This window comes from Manacus candei, unplaced genomic scaffold (assembly GCF_025592945.1).
Source record: "Manacus candei isolate 608988 ecotype Guabito, Panama unplaced genomic scaffold, ASM2559294v1 h1tg000011l, whole genome shotgun sequence".
NCBI classification, from domain to species: Eukaryota; Metazoa; Chordata; class Aves; order Passeriformes; family Pipridae; genus Manacus; species Manacus candei.
The window spans coordinates 28,823,885-28,849,475 of record NW_026138059.1 but is presented as its reverse complement, the minus strand read 5'-3'; the positions used below and the strand labels follow the sequence as shown (position 1 = coordinate 28,849,475).

Below are 25,591 nucleotides of genomic sequence, written 5' to 3'. Positions count from 1 at the left end.
AAACAATTATTCAATCACATTGATGGGCTCTAAATTTATTGCAACCACTTAAGAAAAAGACCTAGACATCACTTACAACACTACAGTTCAGTGACAACCGCTAATTGTGCCATCACTGAGGGAAAAAAAAAGACCAAACACCAACAAAAAGAATTTGCAAGCAATTGAAGCTATGGTCTTGAAAAACCTGTTATAAAAAGAAACTACACCCCTCTACACCACTTAACTCTTCTTACTGCTACAGTTCAAATCACCTTCTCAAGAACGATATGCAAAAGGACAAAAAAATGATTTCTTGAAATTAAGTGCTTTCCATCTGAAGGAGCTTGAAAGATACTTATTGTTTAGTTAAGAGTGTCACTCACTAAGCTTGAGTAGCACCTACCTCTCACCTAGATCAATGGAACGACTTACATGCGGAAAACATTATCTGAACTGAGGCCTTAGACAGAAGACAACTAAGAATTTGCTTGGTAAATGTACGTGTATTATAATAATTAAAAGAAAAAAACTATTCAGAGGTGAGTGGGTTGAAATTATCCATTTTGTGGTGCACATTATCATGGGGATAGAGATAGCTAATCTGGTTGCATGAAGGACAGAAGGGGTCCACAAGCAGCGTTACAGTATACAGCTTTATATCTAAGTCTGCATGCACTGATCCTGGCAGGCGTTATATTGCCCTTTAGGGTCAACTATAGCAAAGACTTTTTGCTCCATTATGCGGTCATGTAGCTTAATTTTACAGAGGATTTGCATCATCCCTGCATTTGTATTAGAAGATTAGACAAACCAGAACTGACTGTATAAAGACAGTTTGTTACACTATGATAAACAGTAAAGAAATCCCAAGCCAAAACTACAGTCGGCAAATTCAAGCCAAAAGTAAATGCATCCTGAATAAAGCATTACTTACCCATGAAGCACACCATCAGGTGCACTTTCATATTTGAAGGAGTTAAAGTATGTAAGGTCCTGTAATTTAATGTATCTGGCAAGCATCGATTATCCGAGGACAAAACAAACTTCAGCAGATTAATACGTGTATTACTTGTCAGAAATCTGGTTTACTTGCAGTGGATAATAAGAGATCATAAGATAATAAGAGTTTTGGGGGGAGGTAAATCAACAGACCAGGGCAGAAGTGGCAGTACATCTGAATGGAAACTTGACAGTATATGTGAAAGACGGCAAAGAAGGAAATCTGCAGAGGGTTGTACTCCCAAGGGATGCAATTCTTAAATTATTCTACTTCAAGGAACACCTTCTCTCATACACTTTGGCAACTTTCCTGTCAGTAGTGATGCTTCACATTGCTACACTTCCTGGATCTAGAGGTGAAAGTACTGGAACTCCTGCCATTGCAATCTGTATTTTCTCTTTCAGAACTAAATAAGGGTTATTGCATCTGTTCTTTTATCCTTTCCCCTCCTACCTCCTAACACAGAAGGGAGATTGAGAGGAGAGACACTTTCATGCTCTCTCACAGAAGGAAATAAGGAAATAGAGAGACTGAGACTGACTAGAAGAGGAGGTATTATGTGGAAACAGGAAATCCGCTGGGTCTGATTTTTCACCTCAGCTGGGCTGAAAGAAGAATCTAGGACTGTCACAGATGGAAGTGATTGGATGTCACTTGTACTGAATAAGAACAGGAAGATACTAACCTCGTTGGAGCATATTGCTAGAGTTTATCTGCTACTTACAACTAATTAACTAAAATATGAACTAGCTGCCCTTATGGTCAGGCTCTTCTGTACACAATTTTTAGTATGACAAACATCCTAGGAAAATTGAAACTCAACCTTACAGATTATTGAAGTCAACAATTTGCTTATATGTGTAGATGCTTCTTGCTGCAGCTGGGCACAAAGACATTCCTTTAACTCATAGGTGAGCAAGAGAAATTACCTCCTCTCAGAATATCTCCAGATGCTATCACAGGATGATGGCACTGGCTTGTCCTGCTCAGGCTTCCCACAGGAAGGTCCACAGCAAAATGTGATGTACTAACAGACTGAAGAATGGTCAACAAAGAGGCGGTATATTCTCCAATGGCTCTTGTTCCTCAGTAAGACAGTTTTCAAATTCAGGTTTATCAAGGGAAGTAGTCTCAAAGGACCCAAGCATGCTTTTGGACCCCATACAACTCTGCTATTGTTCCTTGGGAAAGGTAGAGGCATTTCATGTTCACATATATGTAAAACATGAATTTAATTTGTACTGTTCTATGGAATGTATTTAATTTCCATTAAATAACAAGATGACATACCTTCTTATCTCTATTTCTGGACAGTGTTTCTCAAAGTGTATTGAAAATTCATAGATTTGGAAAACATGATCTAGGTATCTGTTTAGCAGAGTATAATTTTAAATCTCCCAAGAGAAAATTTGACAGTGAATTTTTATTACCATACTGATATAAGTAAAGACTTCAAATGTGGAGCTTTACAGCACTATTTTTGATTTGTGTTAACTAAAATAGTTTTAAAAAAAAACAAACAACAAAACCAAGCTGACATTTTATCTAGAAAAAGAATTGTTTATATGAACATGCCTTTCAACAAGCCAGTCCCAATTCTCTACAATTTCTTTATGAGGCAATAATAATTATTTAATACATTGTCTTATTTACTATAATAGAGCTACTCTGACTTATAAATCCACCAGAACATCTGAAATTGACACTGTGTGGCAAATTCGTCTCTGGTCCAGATTTGGAATGTAAGTGCCATTACATTTGTAGGACTAAATGCAAAGTCTGATAAAATAATTTATTATATACCTATTAATTATAAGTCAAATGTCACTATGTCACTGAATTTTAAATTAAAAAAATATACAAAAATTGACAAAAATTGCACAAAAATGTGTACTTCATATTTCATAGAAAATCTTATGCACAGATAAAGAACTGTTTAGGGATTGTTTAGATTAACACCACAAATTCTGGGTTTAAAAGACTTCCTTCTATTACTTAAGCCTCATTTCTGCCTTTGCTACTGTAAAATACAGTTCAAATATTTTTTGTCAAAACCAGTTTTAATGATTCTTCTCCTGTGGACTGAACCAAGCTCAATACCATTTACAGAAACTATATCTGAGGCTAACCTTCAACACCACTTTCAAATTATTGAAATTTTGCTTCAGTCCTTAACAGAGCAAAGAAAGAATGTGTAATTTCTGCAAAAAGGGAATTTGTGAAAACAGAATTCTGTCACCATTTCCAAGCCATGCTCATTTCCTTACATATGCTTGTATAGACTTAGAATTCATTACATATTTCTTGTATCACAATTTCAGATCAAGTTATGTGGTGAAGATAGAGTTAGCCAATTTTAAGGGGGAAAATATTTGAATATATCTCCAAAGTTTGCTTAGACCATTGCAATTCAGTATGGTGAATCTCGGCTAGTATGAAGTTAATATCACCATAGAGAAGCTTGGTAATGTCAAGAAAGCCATTCTAACTATGAGTAAAAATAAAAGACAGAATCTGGCGTACAGACTTGGAGTTAGGAAAAAAAGGACAAAACAGAATAAAATAATAAAGTGACATAAATATCTTGAATTACATTGTTCTGTTTCAGTTAACTGTTTACTTTGGTGGTGTCTGAATCTTAAGACATTGAGTTGAATGAAGTTCCCAGTTGCTTCTTTTCTTTTTCTGTCAGAGGTTTTGTTACCAAATCTGAGGGTTGTAGGCCATTTAGCTTGAGTGTTTTGGTTCAGTTGTAATATTTCTCTTTTCTGCCTTTCTTTGTAGATGTAACTCTCAGCTGGATGAGATGCAATACAGGCTGTGCGTCCTACGGAATACAATTGAAGTGTTACAAAACACTACAAATAAGGTTTTCAAATTCTGAATCAATTTCACAAAGATTTAATGTGCAAGAAGCACAAAAAAGACCACAACATGAATAGACCCTCTTAATGTATATTAATTATTTTGATGTGCCTGTGAATATATACGTGACTGTTTTAACAAAGCAGTACATATCGTATGTCATCTTTACCTCGATTTACAACTATCAGGAAGACAGGGCATTAAAAACGAGTTGATCAAGAAGAGGAACATACTTTTTTTTTTAATCTCTTTTTTACATTCTTTATACACTCAGTCATGTGCACTTATATCCTTTGTGTGGTTACCATATTTACATACTTTTAAATACCCTTATATGTATACAGATCTCATTCATGTATTATACACATACAATATTAGATTGTAAAATATAGTACAATATAACCTGTATAAATGCAGGTGATGATGAAAGTGAGTGTCTGGCCTAACACTATATGCAGGATATGAATATATCTCGTTACCATTTCAGCTTTTCTGTTAATTTGTTAATTTAGCAAGTTTCTGCATTTTTATGAACATAGTCATTCAAAGAGTGAATACAATTTTATTTTTTTAGCACATTCTGTAGGTTAAAAATTGTCTTTTTGGGTTAATGATGTTGTAGTGAAATGCCAGCACTTCATGCTAGGAAATTGTGGAGGACTAACTAGGTTGAAGACTTCCTATATCCGTTTTAATCACTGTTACAATATATGCCACATGAAAACCAGCTTTACCTATGAAAATTTGCCAAGAAGTTACAAAATACCTGCATGCGAGTATTTATGAAACAAAACAACCTTTTTAAAAGAAGATAAGCAAACTCACTGTTCTGTACAGCTCCCCTTTCTGAGTACACACGCATGAGGATGGGAATGACACATGACAGAGGATGAGAGAATCAAGAGCCCGTACTTTGCCTACACTTATCATGGTATCCAGCATATCAACAGAGCATTCTGAAGGAAATGCAAAACCTGTCATATTCTAAGCCATATTAATTATTCAGCAAGTGTAAGGAATACAGTACATTTTTGAGGCTCTCTCCACATCATTCTCGGAAGTAATGAGGAATCCACAGGGAAAGTGCTCAAAGCCCACAGTATAGTGGCTGTTTATCTGACAATGCTGAACACAGTATTATTATTATTGTTGTTATATTATTATGATTAATAATAATAATTCTAATTTTGCCTTATCTACCTATAAAGGTTCCATAAATACACCTCCCCCAATTTAAATTTCCATTTCTGGCATAACATTTTCTATATCAGCATCCACATCTGCGCAAGGCTTGTTTCAGATTCCCGCATAATCTTGCCACAGAATTGCAATTACACCCCCCGTTCTTCACTGCCTTCGCCTGCTTCCAAGACGATAATCACTTATTCTGTTTACATCGCAATATCCACCGTCCGAAAGGACACGGCGATGCACTTTTAGCGGATCAGTAGAAAACCCGGTCCGTGCCGCTCGGCATCAGCCTCGGGAAGGTTGCGCGGGACAGAGCCGGAGGCAGGGGCCAGGAGGAGGGGTGCGCGGGGAGAGGAGTGCGGTCGGGGCCGGCGCCTCTCTCCGCGGAGGATGCGGAGCACCGGCGCGGCCCGGGAGAGGAGCGCTCCCGCCGAGGGTGCGTAAACACCGTGCCCTTCGCACCATCCTCCGCTCCGCAGCCTCGCTCGGGCAGCGGTAAGTTTTTGTGTCCGTCCCTCAGTTGTTTCACTCGTCGAAGGAGCGAGGGATGGGTTTGGAGAAAGGAAAGCGAAAGGGAGGGGGCCCGATAGAACTCTGAGAAAAGCTCTCCCCGTCCCTGTTTGAACGCTGACAAAAGAGATTTGGCAAGTTCCTCTCTCCCTCCGGTTTTACTTTATTTTTTTTTTCCTCCCTCTCCTATTTAAATTGTCTCATTGTTGGAGGATTACACGCGCTTCAGGTTACACCCGACGGGGGGCGGAGGGGAAGCAGCCGCTCCTTCTCCTCCTCAAATAATAACTATATTGTCATTAACCTGCTCTTCGTATTTGGGGCAAATCGGAGACGCGGGGCTAAAAATCTCAATGAAACAGAGGGAAGGGAGGCCGAGTGATGGTAGCCTCGAGGAACTTGACTTTTGTTACGGAGATGCCTCGGGGCACCATCCCGCAGCTCCCGCCGAAGTTTCCCTTTCGGTGGCAGCAGCCCAGGTGCGCGCTCAGCCCAGCCACGGGCGGGCACCGCGCGGGGTCAGCGCCGGGACCCGCCGGCGGCGGCGGATCGGGATCGGCGTCGGAGTCGGGCAGGGGCTGCGGCCGGGATCTCTCTCCCTCGCTACCCCAGCGGCTGCGGCTCGGGGAGAACACACGGAACCCTGGGACGCGGGCGTCCGTCCATCTGTCTGAGCGTCCGTCCCACTCGCTAGGAGGACAGTCCGGCCCGCGGCCTCCAGGCGTGTGGGACAGCCCGCGGGGCAGCCCCCCGAACCACCCGCGCTCGGCGCCCGCTCCCGGTGCGGCCCCTCCGTCCCGGCTCTGGGCACCGCGCGCTGCCCGCGGCTCCAGCACCGGCGGACACCCGACACCGCCGCGCGCTGATTGGCCAGCCCCGCCGGCCCCGCCCCCCCGGCAACGACCACTCAGGTGCCGCCTCGGCCCGGCGGGCGCCGAGAGCCGCTGCTGTTTGGCCGGCGGGGGCTGTCACTCACGGTGAGGGACGGGCCGCGCGGCCGCTGCGGTCCCGCCCCCTCGCCCTCATTGATATTATCGGCGCGCGGCGCGGGCGGCCGGGCTGCAGTCGGGGCTGGCGGGCGGCCGGCCCAGTGCGGGAGCCGGGCAGTGGCGCGGAGGCGGCGGAGAAGGAGGAGGAGGCGGCGACAAAAGAGAAAGGCAGCCTGGAGGGAGGGAGCGCCGAGCTACAGACTAGCACAGCAAATTCTCCACCGTCCTCTAGCACCCACGAAGCGGCGGCAGTGGCAGTTTCTAGAAATATAGAGCTAGAAATATAAAATCACCCTGCTCTTGCACCATGGCTTTCCAAAGTAGGCTCCCTTCTTGGATTATTTTGTGCTCCGTCTGGCTGTTCCACTTTGCACACACGGGGGAGGCACAGGCTGCAAAAGAAGGTAAGGTGATGGGGAAAACAAAAGTTTGGGTTTATTTATTGCTTTTGCCCACGAAGTCTGTGTGGTGGCTCAGCGCGGGACCTGCCTGCCCCTGTCAGCTGCTTGTCAGCCCTTATTAAAGAAAAAAAAAACCGAAAGACTTTTTTTTTTTTTTTAGTTGAGATAGGAGGGAGGAAAAACCTAGGCATTCTGGTGGTGGGGGTGTGCGTGTGTATGTGTGAGAGACCGGGACAACTGCCTTTGCCCCCAGGAATGAGGCTTGGGAGGCATTCGCACGTGATGAAACGGCTTGGGGCTGGGGAGAGCCCTCGGGCCGGGGATCCGTGCAGGGGTGCCTCGCTGTCCGCTGCCAGCCCTCATTCTTCCGAGGAGGTAGGTGGAGGGAGGGCGAGTTACCTCGGTGTTCCTCAGGCAGGGGCCGAGGGCCGAGTTCTAGGGCTTAGGACGTTTCATGGAAGGCAAGGCACGGCACGGGGCTTCAGGCTGCGGGGCAGCTCCCCGCCGCTACCCCCCGGGGGCCCGCAGCGCTCCGGCCCCTGGGGCCAGGCACAGACCACGGTAAGGAGCATCGAGGGCAGTTTCGTACTTCCCGGCCATACAGGCTGGACATGTATTTAGAGGATACCTACGGCCTGGCATCGTGTGCCGTGTAACCTGTGTGCTCTCCCCCGGCGTTGCTGGAGAGAGAGAGGTTTAGGGATGGACGTTTTACATCGTCTGAGGATCACAACGGGGCTTCCCGGTTTCCATCGGTCCAACATTGGTACCTATGTAAGGCGAACCCCGGACATTTGGTTCCCCCTCGCACAGCGACAAACCAGGCAGTTTTTCAGACTGATGGAGGTGTTGAAAATCAATTCACACCTGGGATTCTGTTTTCTCACGCTGAGAAAATCCGAAATGATTTAAAGGAGCGCCCTGCTCCCGTTTGACAGCCGAAGGTCCGTCTCCATCTTCGGGGGAGCGAGGAGGGGGGACACACACACGACACGACATGACAGGGAAGGGAGAGTCAGAGCTTTTTCAGTGCCTCTGCATATGCATGCGTTTGTGGTTTTTTCCCCCCCTTCAGCTGGATGCGTCAATATTTTTCATCAAGCCGCTGGCATGCAGTAAAATATCATTTTGAGCTTGTAACTGGAGCTTAAAAAAATGCCTCAATTAAAATGTCCTCTACCCTTAAGAGAAGAAGTCGATGGCGAGGTTAGAGAGAGAGAGAGAAGGGAGAGCCTTACCCTAGCAGCATTTCGAAAGTTTATTTAAAGGGGCTGTAAAGCACAGAGACCCTCACACGGGGAGTACTAACGCGTGGCTGTGGGGTAGGGAGCGGGAGGGGGGCCGGGCAGACGGACAGGGAGGAAGGCGGAGAGGTTGTGAGCTGCTGTCCCGCTCTGCCCTGCTGATTGCTCCGTGATCGGGGCTGCGCCGGTGCTTCCCGGCGGTAGTCTGCCCTGTTTTTAACAATACGTGTATGGATGGATATGTATGCATTTATGCCTAAGAGTGTGGGTGTATAATGACAGTACGTTCAGAGAAAATCACCTAGCCAAAGGAGGGTCAGGAGGGGGCGAGCGGCAGACAGGGATTGATAGCGACTACCTGCTGCAAGCGCAGAAAACTCCCATGGAAGAAAGAGCGAGCTTTTTTTTTTTTTAAAGAAAAAAAAAAGTAACTTTGCAGATTCACCACCGGCCCCGCCGAAGGGCCGGTGGCGGCAGCAGCCCCGCGTGGTTACCCACCGCTCCTCGCTGGGTACCGAAGAGGGATAAGGGGGTGAAGCACCGAAAAGTTTTGCGAGTTTCCTTTCTGTAGCTAAATACAAGCCGCGGTGAGATGCTGGAGAGGAGCGGGGCAGGGTCCGCCTGGCTCTCTAAGCGAAGGAGTGACCGCGTTACCTGCGGAGTTCTCTGCCCGCGGCCGGGACCCTCGGGGCGAGCGCAGGCAGAGGGGGCACTGCGGCCCGCTCCCCCGGGGAAGAGCGGGGGGTGTATCCGAGTGCTCGGGGCTCCGTGCCGGGGCCACCGTCCCGGGCGCTTCCTCCCCGAGGCAGTGGCTGCCGGGCTGCAGGGGGTGTGGCGGGGGCGGCCGCGGTACCGGCGCTCCGCTGCCGCTCAGCCCCGCTCCTCGGCCCGGGGGCGCGGCCGCCTCAGCGCAGCCCCGCACAGAGCCCGGAGCGCGGCTGCGGCTCCCGCGGGGCCGAGAGGCTGCTGCCCCCCGCCACGCGGGACCCCGCGAAACCCGTTCCCGCGGCCGCGCCCCCGCGCTTCGCCCGCCGACTCCGGTCGCTCTCGGCCCGCAGCTCCCCCGCGGGGGCACCGCGCCGCAGGTTCCGGTGTGCTCCGTTCACGGGAGGCTGCGGACCCCGTCCCCCCGCATCGCTTCCACGCGCTGCAGAACGAGCCATGACTGCCACGGGGCTCCCAAGACAGGGAGCGGGGCAGTAGCCGCTGGCCTACAGGGAGCTCTTCCCTGGTAACTTCGGGTGCCAGAAGGAACGCCACGATTCCCTTGCAAGGGGTGTTTGCAGAGCAGGGGTCTGTGGTTTTGTGGTTTTGGGTTTTTTTGTGGGTTTTTTGTTTGTTTGTTTTGTTTTGTTTGTTTGTTTTTTAATTTGCTTCTTGTCTTTTCTTTCTGAGATGTGCCCACCCGTTGCTACGTGATGGAGAATTACTGCCAAATAAAAAGTATAATAAATTGCAGCCATGGGGGGGGGTGTTGTGCTGGTGCTGAAATGGTTAAATTTTTCATGGTACCATTTTTTTCAGGACGATTATAAATGTTCTTGTTTAACAAATCACCACATACATCATCTGCTTTACTATAGAAAGTGTTACAAAATAAAGCCCCTTGAATCGGAGCTTAATGAAATAAGCAGGTAATCTTTCTAGAGGGAGACTATGAAACTTCTTTAATGAGTAGTTCCACTTCATTATTGAAATACAGGCCTGGAAGCTACCGTTTTGTATTCAGCTAGCGTTCCATATATTACTGTATGAACCTTTAAATACCTCTTTTTAGTCATCTCATCTTTTTAGTAATTCACTGACATGTTGTGTTAAATTATGCTAGGAGAAAGGGCCAAAGCCAGAATTATAGCTGTTTCAAAAGACCTTACAAAAGTTGCTTCAAGTTACAGCCTTAAATCAAACATTTATATATCAGTCCTTAAATGTGTATGAAGTTATAAATAGCTTTATAGTTAAAGATATATGGAATAGGTTCAAATTAGAAATGCAACTAAAGAGTGAGTTTATTAGGCTGTGATTAACCACTTTCGGAAGTGAGGTTACATTTAGCTGAAAATAATTGTGATGTGACTAGAACTGATGTCTTTCTGTATAGAAATGTCATGGGGGTATAATGGCATGAAGATTTTAGTAAACCATTGCCATAAAGTGAATTAATCTGATTTGTGAATGTGAGGTGTGAGGTAACTGCAGAGTCTTTTATTTTCTGTATTCCTGGTTGTTGTTTGTTTACAGAATGACCACTCTCTCATCTAAGTATTTTTTTATTTTGACACTCAAAAAAGATCATTGCTTTTTCAGTGTGACTCTCAATAAGGGACAGACCAGTCCTGTCTAAATCAGTTTGGAAATGTGGAAATGTTGGTGTGTAACTGTTTTAAGCTGGTTGAAATAACCAGCATATGGGAAATGTCCTTCTAATGACAAAGGAGATGGAGAGAGCATGCATCTTAATGACTGATTAGTAACATTTTAGAGTGCTAAAAAATCCCCACTTTGTTATAAACAATGAAATTGTAAAGATTAATGTATATATGCTTATATGGGGTTGCAACATAATCTTTTAATCATCTATTTACAAGTAAAGGTATAGTTGTGGTTGCAGATAATTTTTTAATAATATGAAGAAAAAAATATTAATTTGTACAAAATTTGTATTCATTCTATCGCTTTTTAAAATTCAGATTCTGTTCTTTAGTTTTATATTCCCACTTACTATATTCAATAAACTGTGGAATTTCCTTTTTTTCCCCCCCCTTTTTTAGTAATATTGCTGGACTCTAAAGCACAACAGACAGAGTTGGAATGGATTTCCTCTCCTCCCAATGGGGTAAGTACTCCAGGCAAAAACTAAGTTCCTAGAGACAAGTAATTACTGTGTCAGTTGAAAGACCTGCTTTAAACTACTCTCCCTCATACTTCTCTCAGTAACCATACCAAGTGTTTATGGCTTCTTCATTTTTAGAATGAAACCTTGGTTACAGTGTACAAATGTGCAAGTTAATTAAAAGCAAGAGGCTCTTAAGAAACTCACCGAAATGTTCTTGGTACCCTTATGTTTTGTAGTGTACTCCTTTGTGCTGTACAAATGATTACATTATTTATGATACAATATTTTATATCAATTTTTTCCTTCTTCCTTTAGAAACATCAGATTTGCTTCTGTGGGGAAACTTTCTAAAAATATGCTTTTCACTTTCTGTACAATGGGTGATCGTAAGTTTGTTTACTATGTTTTCTTTGTAATGGAATATCACAGGTTGAAGAACTCTAGAATAAAAACGTTTATATTACAGATGTGTTTGAAATGACATTCCAAACTTGAAACATCCCCAAGTCTTGAGGAGCTTGATATCTGGAACTAGGCACAAATTACGTGGTTAAGGCCACCTCCAGCTTGTTTACAAATTGATCTAAAGGCATTATATGAAATGTACCATTGTAAAATACACCATTTTAAAAAATGAGATGTTTAGGAATGTCAGTGTTATTTTCTTATTTATGATATATGTGAGGTTGACAAATGCTGCTTTCAGTCTGAATTAAAAATTATAATGTTATAAAACCCCTTCTTCCTCCAGCCTTGAGGAAGAACATGTTCAGAAAGATATAATGGGTGTATTGTCCTACCTTAGCTCAGTCCTACATTAGCTCAGTCTGACAAATCATAAATTATATGAACAGTTCTTACTCACGGAAGCAGTCTTGCTGAATCAATTGTGACTCCTTGCACAAGCAAGAATTTTGGGGATCAGTCCCTTAATCTTCAGTGCGTTAAAGCTGGAACCAGAAGAGCGTGAAGTGTGAGTGAGGATATAAAAGTGTAACAAATCATTTAAATAAGAAGAATGAAAGTGTAAAAGTGTCTTTCTTTAAAAGCAAGATTGTAATATCAATACAAGCATAAACTGGAAACTAATCTAAGGACTTCAGAGAGAATGTAATGTGAGCTCAATGCATCTGATGCCTAATAACCTCGGCATTAGCGTTTTGCACTGATTGAAGCCTTTACCAGGGGTGTTTGAAAGATTAGCTTGGTGGCAGTTATATTAGGCTAAAGTGTAGATAATGAAAGACATGTCAACACATGTTACACGTGTCAGCATATTGAAAGATGAATGTAGAGTCAAATTCAACAGATAGTAAAAACCAACTTTCAGAGGTAAAAGCCAATTTCAGTCAGGAATTAAAAGTGAATCAAAACTAGTGGCTGGATTTGTATGCGTGAAAATGTTCAGAAAAAGGTACCTGTAAATTACTGTAAAAGTATAATGTAAATAATGTAAATTTTAATTATTGAATTTTCTAGTATGCAATAAAGACTTCATGGGAATAAACACAGAAAATCTTCTTGAGAAACTTCTGCATCATCACAGTACGGAATATGTCAGACAGACACTCGTTAAATTCCTTATTTGATTGCAAATGCTACATTTAACATTGTTAAGATAACTGAGAAGTTAAAATACCATAAATTGAAACCAGTAGAACAGGACACATTCAAATGGAATTGCATGTGTATCACCATATTTTGCAGCTGGACAAAGAAAAGTTGAGTTTTCTTGCTGTAAAAGCTGTGATAGAATTAATTGCTATAAGAAGACTTTAATGAAGTGCTAATGAGCTCAGATACCATAGGTGACAACATCCTGAAGTACTAATGTTTTGGGTTTTTTTTCCTGCAGAGAAAAAAATTAATTTATTGTATTAATGCTAGGGATAACAAAAAGTAGGACTTTTTGTGTGAATTTAGTTTTTTGTGCTGTTTTCCTTGACTGTAGCATAAGAATCTCTCTGATACTAGCTAGTCTCATGTAGTGGGATCTTGACTCTGAGAAAACTCACTTGTGTTGTGTTACCAAAAATAGGTTGACTTTGTAAAATGTATTTTGTTTGTTATTTGGTTTTGTTTGTTTGTTTGTTTCAGTTTATTTGTTGTTTTTTGGAGGGGACTGGGGGTTTGTTTTGGTCAAGGACTCCACATCAAAATCTGAGGAGACAGATTCTGTTGTGTGGTGCATTAAAGTTACTTTCACTTCAAAGATAGAATAAATTGTCTAACTGAATATCTCATTGCAGAATCTCTCTTGGGAGGGAAGAATGCTTACACAAAATAAAAAATAAAATAAACCCCCTAAACCAACCAACTTAAAGAAACCCAAAGCAAATAGTACTACTTGATATGAAATGGAAAATATGAAAATCAGTAAAGTTTTACGCTTTATGCCCTTTATGTCATCTTAGTAGGATTTTTTTTGTTGTGTTTTTTTGTTTGGTGGTTTGTTTTGGTTTTTTTTTTTTTTTTTTTTTTGAGGGGGGATATGCTTTTTATTATTGTGACATAGCCAAAACCCTCTCAGTCCAGGGCCCCTTTTTTATTTTTTCTTGTTTGTACTAGTCCTTACAGAGGTGGAAAAAATATTACTCATTCAGATCTAATAAATCTCTTATGAAGATAGACTTTCTTTTGTTCTGAGGTTAATACAGTTCCATGTGCAGTCCCTTCAGTTAACTTCATGAGCATTTAATAATGTATTTCAGTCATTTAATACCATATGCATATATAATACCATATATACCAAATCTATATTAACTGTAGGTCCTTGAAATGTGCTTTGATATTTACAACTTCTGTGCATTTCAGCATCTGCAGCTGTGATATATTTTGTGTTGATAACTTCCAGTATCAAATCAGCCACATCTGCTTTTTCTTGGAACAGACAACATTAAAAGGATCTCATTTGCTGTCAAATAGGCTTGCAAAGTACTGTATACTGTATGACTCCTGGTCTGGTAAACCAGTGCTTTCCACACTTGTTTTGTTGCCAGTGTAAGGAATGTCAGTGGATGTTCCATCCTGCAGAGGTGCTGAGTGTACTAGTCCCACAAAGCACTTAAGCAATTGCTTACCATTAAGCTCATAAGTACTTTTACTGATCTTAAGCATGAGCTTAAGTGCATTATTGACACGGGGCCAGAGGGCCAAGTGCCATACAAAGAAATCATGGTTGCCTGTATCATGGGGTGAGGAAAGCTTGCCCCCCGTCCTCTAATTTACTGCAGCTGTGTTTTCTGCAGTCAATTAAATGCTACAAGAAATGTGAAAAAAGGTGAGAGACTGATATTGTTTTGGTTACACCTGGGCAGATCTGCCTGATTGATTTCAGAGGAAGGTTTGTCATTGCTGGAGATGCAAATTCCCACGCTACCAAAGGCTGTTAAAGACTCCAGGGCTGTTACAGGCTTACCAGCACGTTACATAGTTGGTAACCCAGAGAGGGAACATCAGCAAGACCCAGGCTTTGAACCAGTGAATTTTCAGTCATATGGGTTGTTTTTTATTCTGTATGTAATCTCATGGTTCATTTGAACTTACAACTAAATGAAGTTTGCTCCTCTTAACATGGGTGCAGCCACCGGACAAAATGTGAGATGAGAAGGAGCTGCCACTTACCTCTTTGGTTTGTAAATAAAACAGAACACGACCTAAACAAAAAGGGGACAACCAAAATATTTTCTTGCTTTCAGATTTTTAATTCTGTAATTTTCTCTTGCCTTCTCTCTATGCCACTTTATTCACATAGGAGTGAGAATCATCTGACTCATGAGTTTCAGGACCCGATCCCATGCTTTCTATACAACTGCACTGAAAGTTTGACAAGTCTGATGTACTGTAACATTAGGCAATTTCAGTTTCTAAGACTTCACTGATTTTAGGTTTCTTTGAAAGAGAAGCTACCTCTCTCCTTTCAGTCTTTGCTTACCCAAAACAATTGTGACCTTAACAAAATGTGTGTGAGCCCAGTGTGTAATCAGAACCTGATATGCTAAACAACCTTTTCTAAGGGTCCCCCTTTGCAACTCTGTCCATGTTATGACAGTGATTTTTAGAAGTTATTTATATGTGGAAGAGACATGGAGGCAGAGAGAGCCTACTACTGCATTTCTTCATTTAGGTGCTTACGAGTATTTTTAAAAATACTCGTTAAAAAGGAGGAAGACATGAGTTATATGAAGCTTTTTAAAATGCACAGTAGTTACATCTGGTGACATACTTCTTGTTGTGTTACTAACTGTTTGTTATCATTTTAGTGGGAAGAAATCAGTGGACTGGATGAAAACTACACTCCTATACGAACATACCAGGTATGCCAGGTGATGGAATCAAACCAAAACAACTGGCTTCGGACTAACTGGATTGCAAAAAGCAATGCACAAAGGATTTTTGTAGAACTGAAATTCACTCTGAGGGATTGTAACAGTCTTCCTGGAGTTCTGGGGACTTGTAAAGAAACTTTTAACTTGTATTATTATGAAACAGACTACGACACTGGCAGGAATATCCGAGAAAACCAATATGTAAAAATAGACACTATTGCAGCAGATGAAAGTTTTACCCAGGGTGATCTTGGGGAGAGAAAAATGAAACTTAACACAGAGGTGAGAGAAATTGGACCTTTGTCCAAAAAAGGATTCTATCTTGCGTTTCAGGATGTAGGGGCCTGCATTGCTTTGGTCTCTGTCAAAGTCTACTACAAGAAGTGCTGGTCCATCATTGAGAACTTAGCTATTTTTCCTGACACAGTGACTGGCTCAGAGTTTTCCTCTTTAGTAGAAGTGCGAGGAACTTGTGTCAGCAGTGCGGAGGAGGAGGCGGAGAACTCGCCGAAGATGCACTGTAGCGCGGAGGGAGAATGGTTAGTGCCTATTGGAAAATGTATCTGCAAAGCAGGATACCAGCAGAAAGGAGACACGTGTGAACGTAAGTAAACACACAACTTGCTATAAATTATAGGTCATGTTCTACTGGCTTATTTTTATTTTTCTTTTTTCAAGAGAAATACATGATCAGCCTGCTTTTAAAGTTTTTGGATCGTCAGTCTGTAAAGTTCACACTGTTTAATTTAAAGCAGTCAGCCAATCTGATTATGGAAATCAGTGGTTGCATACTGCATTTTTAAATTTAAGCAAAAATAGTTGAAGTTGTGTGAAGTATGACTATAGGTCATTTTAAACTGGTTAAGGTGTTTCTTGTACTGCTTGGTAAAGCTGAACAAGTCATACCTATCACAGAACATTGTGTCAATAATGTCAGGTATGAGTAGGTAAACACTTTGTTCTTTCACATGATCTATGACAGAATTATAAGGAAACTAAAATGGAAGTAGTAAAATTAGAACAAAGTGTGGTTAGTAATTGGAAGAATATACACACAATAAAAACTGACAGAGATTTGCGTGAAGTGTGTAAAAATTCAAAGACAAGATAGATCTTTCAAACAGAATTTCAGATTTTCAGAATAAAGTGTGGTTTCCTTTCTACAATATATTTTTGCATAAAACTAAACTTTTGACTTGCTGTAGGATCATGGTGATTATTTTAAAGTACTAGCAAATCAGAGACTACTGAGTTGTACTTTCTAATTCAGACTAAATCAGTCAGCCGTGTTCTTAGAATGATACTTATCTTTAGCATTGCTGTCTCTGGGGCTAGAGGCATAAGACACTTCTGCTTAGCATGAGAGAGGATGTTTCATTGTCTTTGCTTAGGGTAAAAGTAAAAGAATAGGCAGTTTGTTTGAAGACAGGTATTTTCATGTATATTTAATACAAGGTCTATCATTTTTATTATAAGATAACACAAGGAGTTATATATCACCATATTGCAAGATAGGCAGACATTTTTTGTTGAGAAATGGTGTAAGTCAAAAATTGGAAAAAAAACTCTCACAAATCTATGAAGAAGAGAAATGTGCATAATTTCAAAAGCAAAGCTGACATCAGTCAGTGGGTCTGATGTGCCTGTATGAGGACTTCAAATCTAAAACAAAAGAAATGAGTCTCCTTATTAATAGTTTGTCCTCAGGAAAAAAAACAGTTGTGCTGTTGATGTGTTTTTATGAGGAAATTTGGTACAAGGTGAAGTGAGCGAAGTTGATCTGAGGCTTTCGTAGCCCCACACAAATCTTTCATTGTTCTGTTGGGAAGAGATGAGGTCTTATACACTGCAGAAGGTGATCTCATTAGGAGTAATTGTAATGTAAAAAACTGCCTGGACAAAATCTTTCAGTAGACTGTATTAAAGCTCTGTTAAAAATATTAACTGCTATGTCCCATAGAAGTTTGTTCTAAGGTTTTTGAATATTTTCTTGAGTGACTGATTTCTTTCCTTTTCTTAGTTAACTTGCTCTTGATTACAGACCTAGTTATGGTTGATGTAATTAATATCCTAATGTTATTTCACTTTCAATAAAGGAGAGAAAGTATCCAAAAAAGAAACCACTGTATGTTGGGAAGTAGGTGGGGGGCAGAAGCTGAGTGAGTGTGGCAGGGATGGATAGACAAGAAATTGATGTTTGGTAACTGGAATTCAAGTAACCTGTTTATTAAACAGGCTTCTTAATTTCTATCCATGCTGATGTTGACAAAAGAATTAAATGATAACTTGTACTTGAGCATAGTAGCGTGCTCATTTGCAAGAACACTTCCCATTTTTGGCTTGCTTCCAAAACAATCGCTAGGAGAACACGCTACTCTGGAAATAGTCCAGAGAATCATTTGCGGTATTTTTCCTCTTTTCTTTCAGTGATCCTGTTAAGAGTTTCAAAACAAACTCTGGCCCCATATTGAGGCAAGCTAATGTGTTTGAGAGGGAAAAGGTGGTAGGCAGGCACTTGTCGCGAGTGTGCCGAGTTGGCAGCTCCGAGTCAGAATGATCTGGATGACTGTGGTTCACAGTAATTGCTGTCTGTGTGCCATGTCTGTGCTCGAGGATGTTATTAAGTATGATTAACTATGTAGTGACCGATAATACAGCTGGCACACTGATACAGTGTCTGGTTTTTGTGACAGATATTGAGAGAAACTTATCTGAACATTGACACTCATGCAACTGGCTATCTGTTACTGTCAAGCTGTGTAACAGATCAAGCAGAAGCAAGTTGGTGAGTGCTTCCTTAACCCAGAGCTTTTGCAGCCCTATCTGAAGGTTCACTTCTGCAAATACTTTGTACCTGGCATGCTGCATGACTTCTCTGGGACTACTCAGGGCAGAAAGCATTGTGCTCTGTCAAGATGGGCAGAAGTCCGATTCTTGTCTCACACTTGCTAAAGCTCTGCTGAATTAACTTAACACAATAGGATGGTCTTTTAAAGATACAGAATAATACGTTATCTGGCTGCGCTGTAGCAAAGGTAGGAATAGATGGCCACATTGTAGTTCCAAATAGCTCTTCAGCCTGTAACTCCCGTGGGGATTTTCATCTGTGTTACGCTAGCTTGATTGGCTGGCTGTGATTGAATAATGTGTTCCTTTTGCATACAGCTTCTCTCCTGTGTGTGAAATTTATAGAGTTCAGTTACTGAAACAATTGAATTTTGATTTATACACAACTCTGCACTGGATGTGTTGCCAGAATTTTTTTTTTTTTTTTTTTTAAGAATGTAAGTAACTAGTATTGCTGGGAAGGATAAGGAAGAAAACCATCGTGAGTGGTGAAACATATAACCTGGAAAATGATATCCCATGTGTTTCTTTTTCATTGCTTGATCTTTCAAACTGAATAATCTTTTTTTTTTTTTGGATGTGCACTGATTACTTCTCACTATAGGAATGCCAAAGAATCCTGGCCACCTCGGTGGTCTATTGTGATAACACTCATACATGAGAGACAAATTTCAGATATATACAATATTCACAAATGTAATTTAAAGCAAAGTCTTAAAGTTGTGTGAAACAAACATGAGAAAACTAGGTGAGCCTCTGAACTTTCAGTTGCAGGTTCTTTTGCTTATGTGCAAGGACACTACTTCCTCAGTGTTGGTCTTATGTCTGCTGGTATGTGGCGCTAGGCTTAGGTATGGAAGTCGTACATTTTAAAGGATTGTCTTGAAGAGTACCTAGCAAAGGTACCTGGAAGGTACTTAGACATATTCAGTTCTTTCAACACTATGTATTGCATCTGTTCTGGAAAAAAAACCCAACCACAAAAGCCCAATTGACTTCTCAATAACTGTAGTGGATTCCCAATACATCTAACTCTGACTTTTTCTCGCAGTGGAATTCAGCTGATATGTTATGTGTGTAGCACTGCAATCAGTGATTGGTATTTGAAGGAGAAAATAATTCTGTGAGAGCTTCCAGTATAATGTATTTTCCATCTGTTTCATGTTAGTTGGGGGTGGAGAGGGAGAGAATTAATTTTATTCAATCAGAGCAGTAGAGTGATATTTCAGAAGGTGGGAAACTTCTCTTAATATTATTGAACTGGGAAATTACATAGATGATTGGGCACCAAGTCCAAAAATTCAAATTCCTAGGGGAAGCCAAATGGGTGCATTTTACTGTTAAACATATTATAATAGCGTATGCATTAACAGTTGTTTTATTGGCCTCCACATGAGGAGGGGATTATAGCTATTTGCACATTTTGTCTTGGTGAGGTAAAAAGGGAGCTGCAGGCTTTTCTTTCCAGACTTTGTCAAGTGCTGTACACTGTGCCAGACACCAAGCTGCATCTGTTCCTTTTCTTTTTTCTTCTTGGGACAAACTTTTTATCTCTTTACTTTGTGAGATATTACTTGATAACAGATCCAGAAACTGAATTTGCCTTATGTGCAGCATATATTTGTGGTAAAGTATGTGTGGTTATGTTTGTTTGTTTGTTTGTTTGTTTTTTCTTGTGTGTTTTGGTTTTTATGTTACTCCACTTAGGAGCTGATGTACCACAAGTTTATTAATAGCAGGCAAATAATTTAGGGGGGCAATGTGAATAAGTTGTCATTAAAAAATGTTACCATGCTTCCAAAAAGCCCAGGTTGCACATATTGTGAATTGGATGTAGAGTTTAGTTCAGGCAGTGAATCACAAAAACTGTGGCTGACCTGCAGCTTGAGTAACCTATGTTGACATTCCTGCATTTTCAACTTGAAAATTTTTTGCTTTGTGGAGATGGGGAGAAATGGTAGAAAACTTTTCAATGGTATTTATATCATCAAGACTCTAAATGTTCCTTTTTTGAAAAAGAGTTACCTTTCTTCCATTTGCCTCCAAAATTACTCTAGGGAAGAGAATGTAATTAGTCTTAGCAAATTGAACCAGAGCAGAGAATTGAGGGACTCTGAGTCTTGGCATTTTCAGAAGCCAATAGAAGTTCAACAGGAGAGCATCTACCTCCTTCCCTTTTTATTCCCTAACATATTAAATAATTTTTCTATCCCTTTTAAAAGAACGGTCAATGGGATCTCATATCAAGTCAAAGATACAGCTGAATATGAACTTTTTCATTAAAAAAAAAAAATATATATTTCCCAAGGATCCTAGCAGACTTCAGAAAAATATACTAGATACTTCCAAGGTAAAAGTAAGACCTAGCTAGATGGTCAAGAATACTGAAGGTGTTTCTACTATGAAATGCAGAGCTGTGATTTCTGCTTCCAGCCCCCTTGGAGTTTCTAGAAAGTTTAATGTCTTTGCTTTCATTCACCCTGGATTATTCTGACTGTCCTTCCTGTCAGAGATATGGTAGAAGGATATATTTTCTTGCTAAATCTTTCTTTCCGAACAGTCTGGTGTTCATAAAGAGGATGATTTTCACAATTTATCAGTCTGCTTAAGCAATTTGGGTTTCTTTGACCTACTTTATTCATATCCTTCAGCTTTTTGGATGTGTAAGCACAGAGAATAGAAGGGGAGAGGAGCTACCTCCACTGTTAGTCATGTCCTCTTTTAAAAGTGTTTCCAAATGAAGTAACATGAGGCCTGTGATCTCAGTGCTCAGGGCTAGCTATCACCTGAAAAAAATGGGGGCCTTCATGCTTCATAACATTTGCTTCAGGTCTCTTCTGCCTTGCCTTTTGGCCCCAAGATACAATTTTTTTTTGTAGTGTTCCTTTGCTTGAAATGTCTGAATTTGTTTTATTAGTATGATTATTTGCCATCATAATTTTGGTGATACAGCATCCGCTCTTCAAGTGTGACATGAAGATATGTGAGAAGTAAGGTGATCAGAAGTTGAAGTGATCAAGTGATGAAGGCAGTCCAAACCAGTACTTCTCATCAATAATGCCATCAGAGTGATCCTTAAAATGAGTTAACTACAGAGCTACTGACAACAAGTTTAGCTTCCAATAAACTAGTTGTTTTGCTACAGAAGAGCTGAAAGAAGTGAAATAGCACATGCAGGTGGGCAATCAGAAGTGAAATTGTTGGATGGAGTTGAATGTAGAGCTCTTTCCCTCTTCAACCTCTCTTCTCCACCCCCTTCCTGCCTGCCTCTCTGTTCTCCCCAGATTCTGCTGTCTCCAGGAATTAATTTTATTTTTGCGTCTTGCTAGAGGTTAGATGAATCTCAGTTTCTTAAACTAAATTTGTGGCATGGTAGTTGTTTGGTTCTTTTGGTCAAATTCACCGCTGTGCACAGATTTTGAAATCAAAACAAAGCCAGCAATGAAATCGAACAGAATCTTAGTAATTTCTTCTTTAGTTACAAGGAGGCACTAAAACTGTCTGTTTTACAGGTCTGGGATGTCACTGCTGAATTAGCTATGGTTGCTCAACAGCTGGGCCATTAACTCCTTAGCCATAAAGTCTATTTCCTGTTTGTTCTAAATGAAGCTTTAGTTGCTATTTAGAAGTGAAATCTCATCCTGTCAAGTCTGTTACCCAAAACCATACATCTTGCTTCTGAAACAAACTTTACTACCCAGAAGTCTTTTGTGTGATAGGTATCTAATAGCTTTGTTACCACTTTCTAAGTATAAAAAAATTTTCCTAGATGAAAAAGAAACTTCTTGCTTGGAAATTTAGAGGGTTTTGTTGTTGTTGTTGTTTTGGTGTGTGATTTTTTTTATTTGTTTGGGGTTCTTTTTGTTTCATTTTTGTTTTGGTAGTGGGTTTTTTTGTTTGTTTTTGTCCAGGGTTTCTGTTAACTTCTCAGAATTAGGCCACTAAAAATAAGTTGAAGTATTCTTTGATTTCTGAGTACAAATGGAAGAAGTGACACATATAAGCCTTGCTAAGGGGAATCACAAGTGTCATGCATTCCATTGATATGACTTAACTTTTTAAGAAAAAACAAAACCCATCCACAAAACAACATTTCAGGGACTGAAAAAAGAGAGTTGTAGGTTACATAGAAACTGAAAGTGGGGATCATTTAATGGAAGAACTGATCACAGAAAAAAAAGAACATAATAATAACTGTTTACCTAATCTACTTTATGTATCTGTAAAACATTATTATCTAGATACTGAAATGCTGTTGAAAGTTGTTCAAGAAAACTGCGGTTCAAAGAATAAATTTTTCTCTGAAAATAAGGAGCTTTAAGTAAAGGAGTGAAGTTGAGGTTCTTATTTGAAAAGTGGGACAACTGTAAGGAGAAATCTATATTTGCTACTGAAGCTGAAAAAATCTCCAGAAAATTATGCAGACAAAATATTTGCTTAACTAGATTAGCTTTTGAATTTTGATGCATCTCAAACTTCCTGTTATTGTTAAAATAAATACTCCCCACCAACAGTTCATATATATTAAGCAGTATTAAATCGTTAAGAATATCTTTCTGTTTTTACTTTGGAAACTGTGGAGATAGTTTTAATGTAGGTTTTCAGTTAATATCATGTCTATTATTACTTGAACTGTAGAGTAAAATTAATTATTGTTTCTTGACTTCTAAGCATTAAATCCTGGTGTTTTCCTTATACTGTGCAAGCTCTGTCTGCAATGACAATTTAGTTATTAAAAACAATAAGTTGTATACAGTTTATTGTGGATTAAAACTTTTTAGACTGAAAAGAAGTAAAACATTTTCAAATTAATATCTGCAAAGACAAGATGGCTCTTCTGAGGTATACTCATTACATATAGTTATTGTGTTGTTTTTTACCCCTCCTAAAATACTATAAATACCACTTTGTTAATAAAAAGTTAAGGCTGGAACCGAAATAAGAATAAAACAGTTTGTAGGAATTTCCTTCAAAGAATTGGAAAAGTATATTCAGGGAGCTTGTTGAAAGCCAAGCACTTGACAGCAAAAATACTGAAATGTTTTCTACCATAATCCTTCACAGGCTGTTGTTGTGTCAAACAGAACCAAAAAAAGGCAGATTCACTCTTTAATTTGGGATTACCCACCTTTAATTTCATAAAAAGTAATCTCTTTTTAGAGGATAGTGTGTCTAATTTCTTCTGTAACCTTACATTATTGTGAAAGCAGCAGCAATAGCAAATGTGTTTAAGACACTTCTATGAGCACTCTTCTCCTTGCTTAGAGAAGCTTTTATCCCTGTGCGCTTCCTAATCTTTCTGCTGCCTATATATGTCACAGTGAGTTCTCTTATCCCTAATGCTAATGCAAAATATATGTGAAAATGAATAGTATCTGGTTAATAGTTCACAGCAGAACCTTTCTTTTCTGTTATCTCATGTTTTATTTCTCGCTCTTAGACATATCAACAGTGTGTGCCTAGTGGCTCTGGTGAAGGAGTATTTTTGTATACTTTTCCATTAATGACTGATTCTGACTTCATAGAATCTCCCTAATAAACACAACATACCAACATACTGGAAAGGGACTGTTCAGTGTTTAACACTTTTTTCCTTACTTCTATTATATCTCTTCATTAAGAAGAGATTTCCACTTGGGAAAAATTATCTCTTTGAAGGTATATGTATTTGGGGAAATTTTGATTAATAGTACCTTAATTTATAAGTATAATTCAGAGTAGCAAAGGCAACCAAGTATGAAACATGTGTGCAATAAGAATTGGGCTCAATTATACTTCTAGAGTTCAGATTGTGTCAGTGCACGTACCTGTACAGCTTTATTTAGCTGGGTGACCCCACTGCCTGTCTTAAGGAGAATAAAGTTTCTCACATCTGTAACAAACATCAGGGTTTTTTACCCAAGGTAATTTGATACTTTAACTTCTTCATTTTTATGATTTGCATTAGTTACGTGTGACTCTGCAAGATATGGCTCTCCTGCAATAATAGTATCAAGCATTTTTCCAAAAAAAGTCTAATTGACTTTTATTATTAGTTTCTTCTGATATTTGAACATACCTCAAATGTGTGCAATTGATGGGGGAAAAAGGAAATACATGATTAGGAAATATAATTACTGTTATTATTTTGCAATGTGTTTAATGTACATAAATGCAAAAGGTTATTTCTTGATGTACTTTTGAAATACGCTAAGGCTTTTGAGAGGCTGTAGCAAGTCTAGAGCAGGTTGGCTGAAGATTTTGTTTGTTTGTTTGTTTTGATCAAAAAATGTTCTGATAGTATGTAATACCATAAAAAAACATACTGGAAAAAAAAATGGAGCTCCTGCTTTTCACTAAACAAGTTACATGACTGTTTTAAGGAAGTAATGTCTAATGCAGATAACTATCTGTAGGACTATGGGCTGAGACACCATCCCTAGAATTTAATGGCAAGAATCCCATTAACTCAATGAAGGCAATATCATGTGTTGATATTTACCTACTGAGGAAAGCCGTAAAGTTTTAGGTAAGTGTAAGCATATACATAAACCTAAAACTTTTAGGCTGATATTTACATGGATGTTTGATTAGAATTTTCAGAACTGTAGATATTGTGCTGCTATAAATGCGTACAGAGAGGTGAATATAAATGGAACCCAAAAATTCCACTGGTGGCACTTGATATGTGTAATCTCTAGCATAGTTAGTGTCTATAATTTATTATTCTTTTCTTACATTTAGTGAATATGATATATCGTGCAGTGTAGATGACTGTGTTCATTTTTCCAGTAGATTGAAGTGGATTCAATTAGAGGGACCTTGAAAGTCATGTTTGGAGGTCTTCTGGCAGGTGACTGATCTGGTGGCCTCATATAGCCATATGCATGTGACCTGATGTACATTCCCATCATCTTGCTGTATGTATCCTCGTGATGTGACTAAATTGCCCCTTGACAGTTAATTGTCCCTTAACAGTTAATAGAGCTATTTTTTCTCAAATGACCATGTCTATGCTTTAGTTCTAGTCTTATGACATAGTGTACATGTGCATATTTTTCTATAGAAGTCTAAAGCCCTGTGTAGGAGAGGGGCAGAATGTCCTTCATCTACTTATGATGGACCATCAAGGAAAAACTCAGTTGTCTGGAGCTTGGATTAATGACCTGATCCACTTGACCTGAAAAGTTAGTATTACCTGTGGCCTCCAACCCTCCAACCCTAGCTCAGTTTGTGAGCTAGTCTTCATTTGTGAGTAGTAAACATAGTATTCTTTTAACTTCTTGAATATACCATCTTTTTTTTTTCACTAAACTATTGTGTGGTTAGATTTTGAGAAAAAACTACACATCTCATGAATGTCTGTGTGGTGGCTATTTGAATCAATCAAATTGTGTCCACAGAGGGAAATGGTGTTGA

The 25,591-nt window shown here is 40.0% G+C and overlaps 1 protein-coding gene across 10 annotated transcripts in view; it reads left to right on the top strand.

Annotated features, from left to right (window-relative positions):
- The first annotated feature begins 6,604 nt into the window (after positions 1 to 6,604).
- Positions 6,605 to 25,591, top strand: part of EPHA7 (EPH receptor A7) — a 171,361-nt gene continuing 152,374 nt past the window's right edge. For 6 of the 10 annotated variants that reach the window (XM_051778165.1, XM_051778164.1, XM_051778169.1 and 3 more), the window contains exons 1-3: positions 6,619 to 6,941; positions 10,954 to 11,018; positions 15,281 to 15,950. In XM_051778165.1, coding sequence (XP_051634125.1) covers positions 6,845 to 6,941; positions 10,954 to 11,018; positions 15,281 to 15,950 — 832 coding nt within the window. In that variant the 5' untranslated portion in view covers positions 6,619 to 6,844. Of the gene's footprint in view, positions 6,942 to 7,170; positions 7,314 to 10,953; positions 11,019 to 15,280; positions 15,951 to 25,591 lie in introns of those variants that run through there. The other 4 variants (XM_051778168.1, XM_051778167.1, XM_051778166.1 and 1 more) reach the window with 2 other exon arrangements.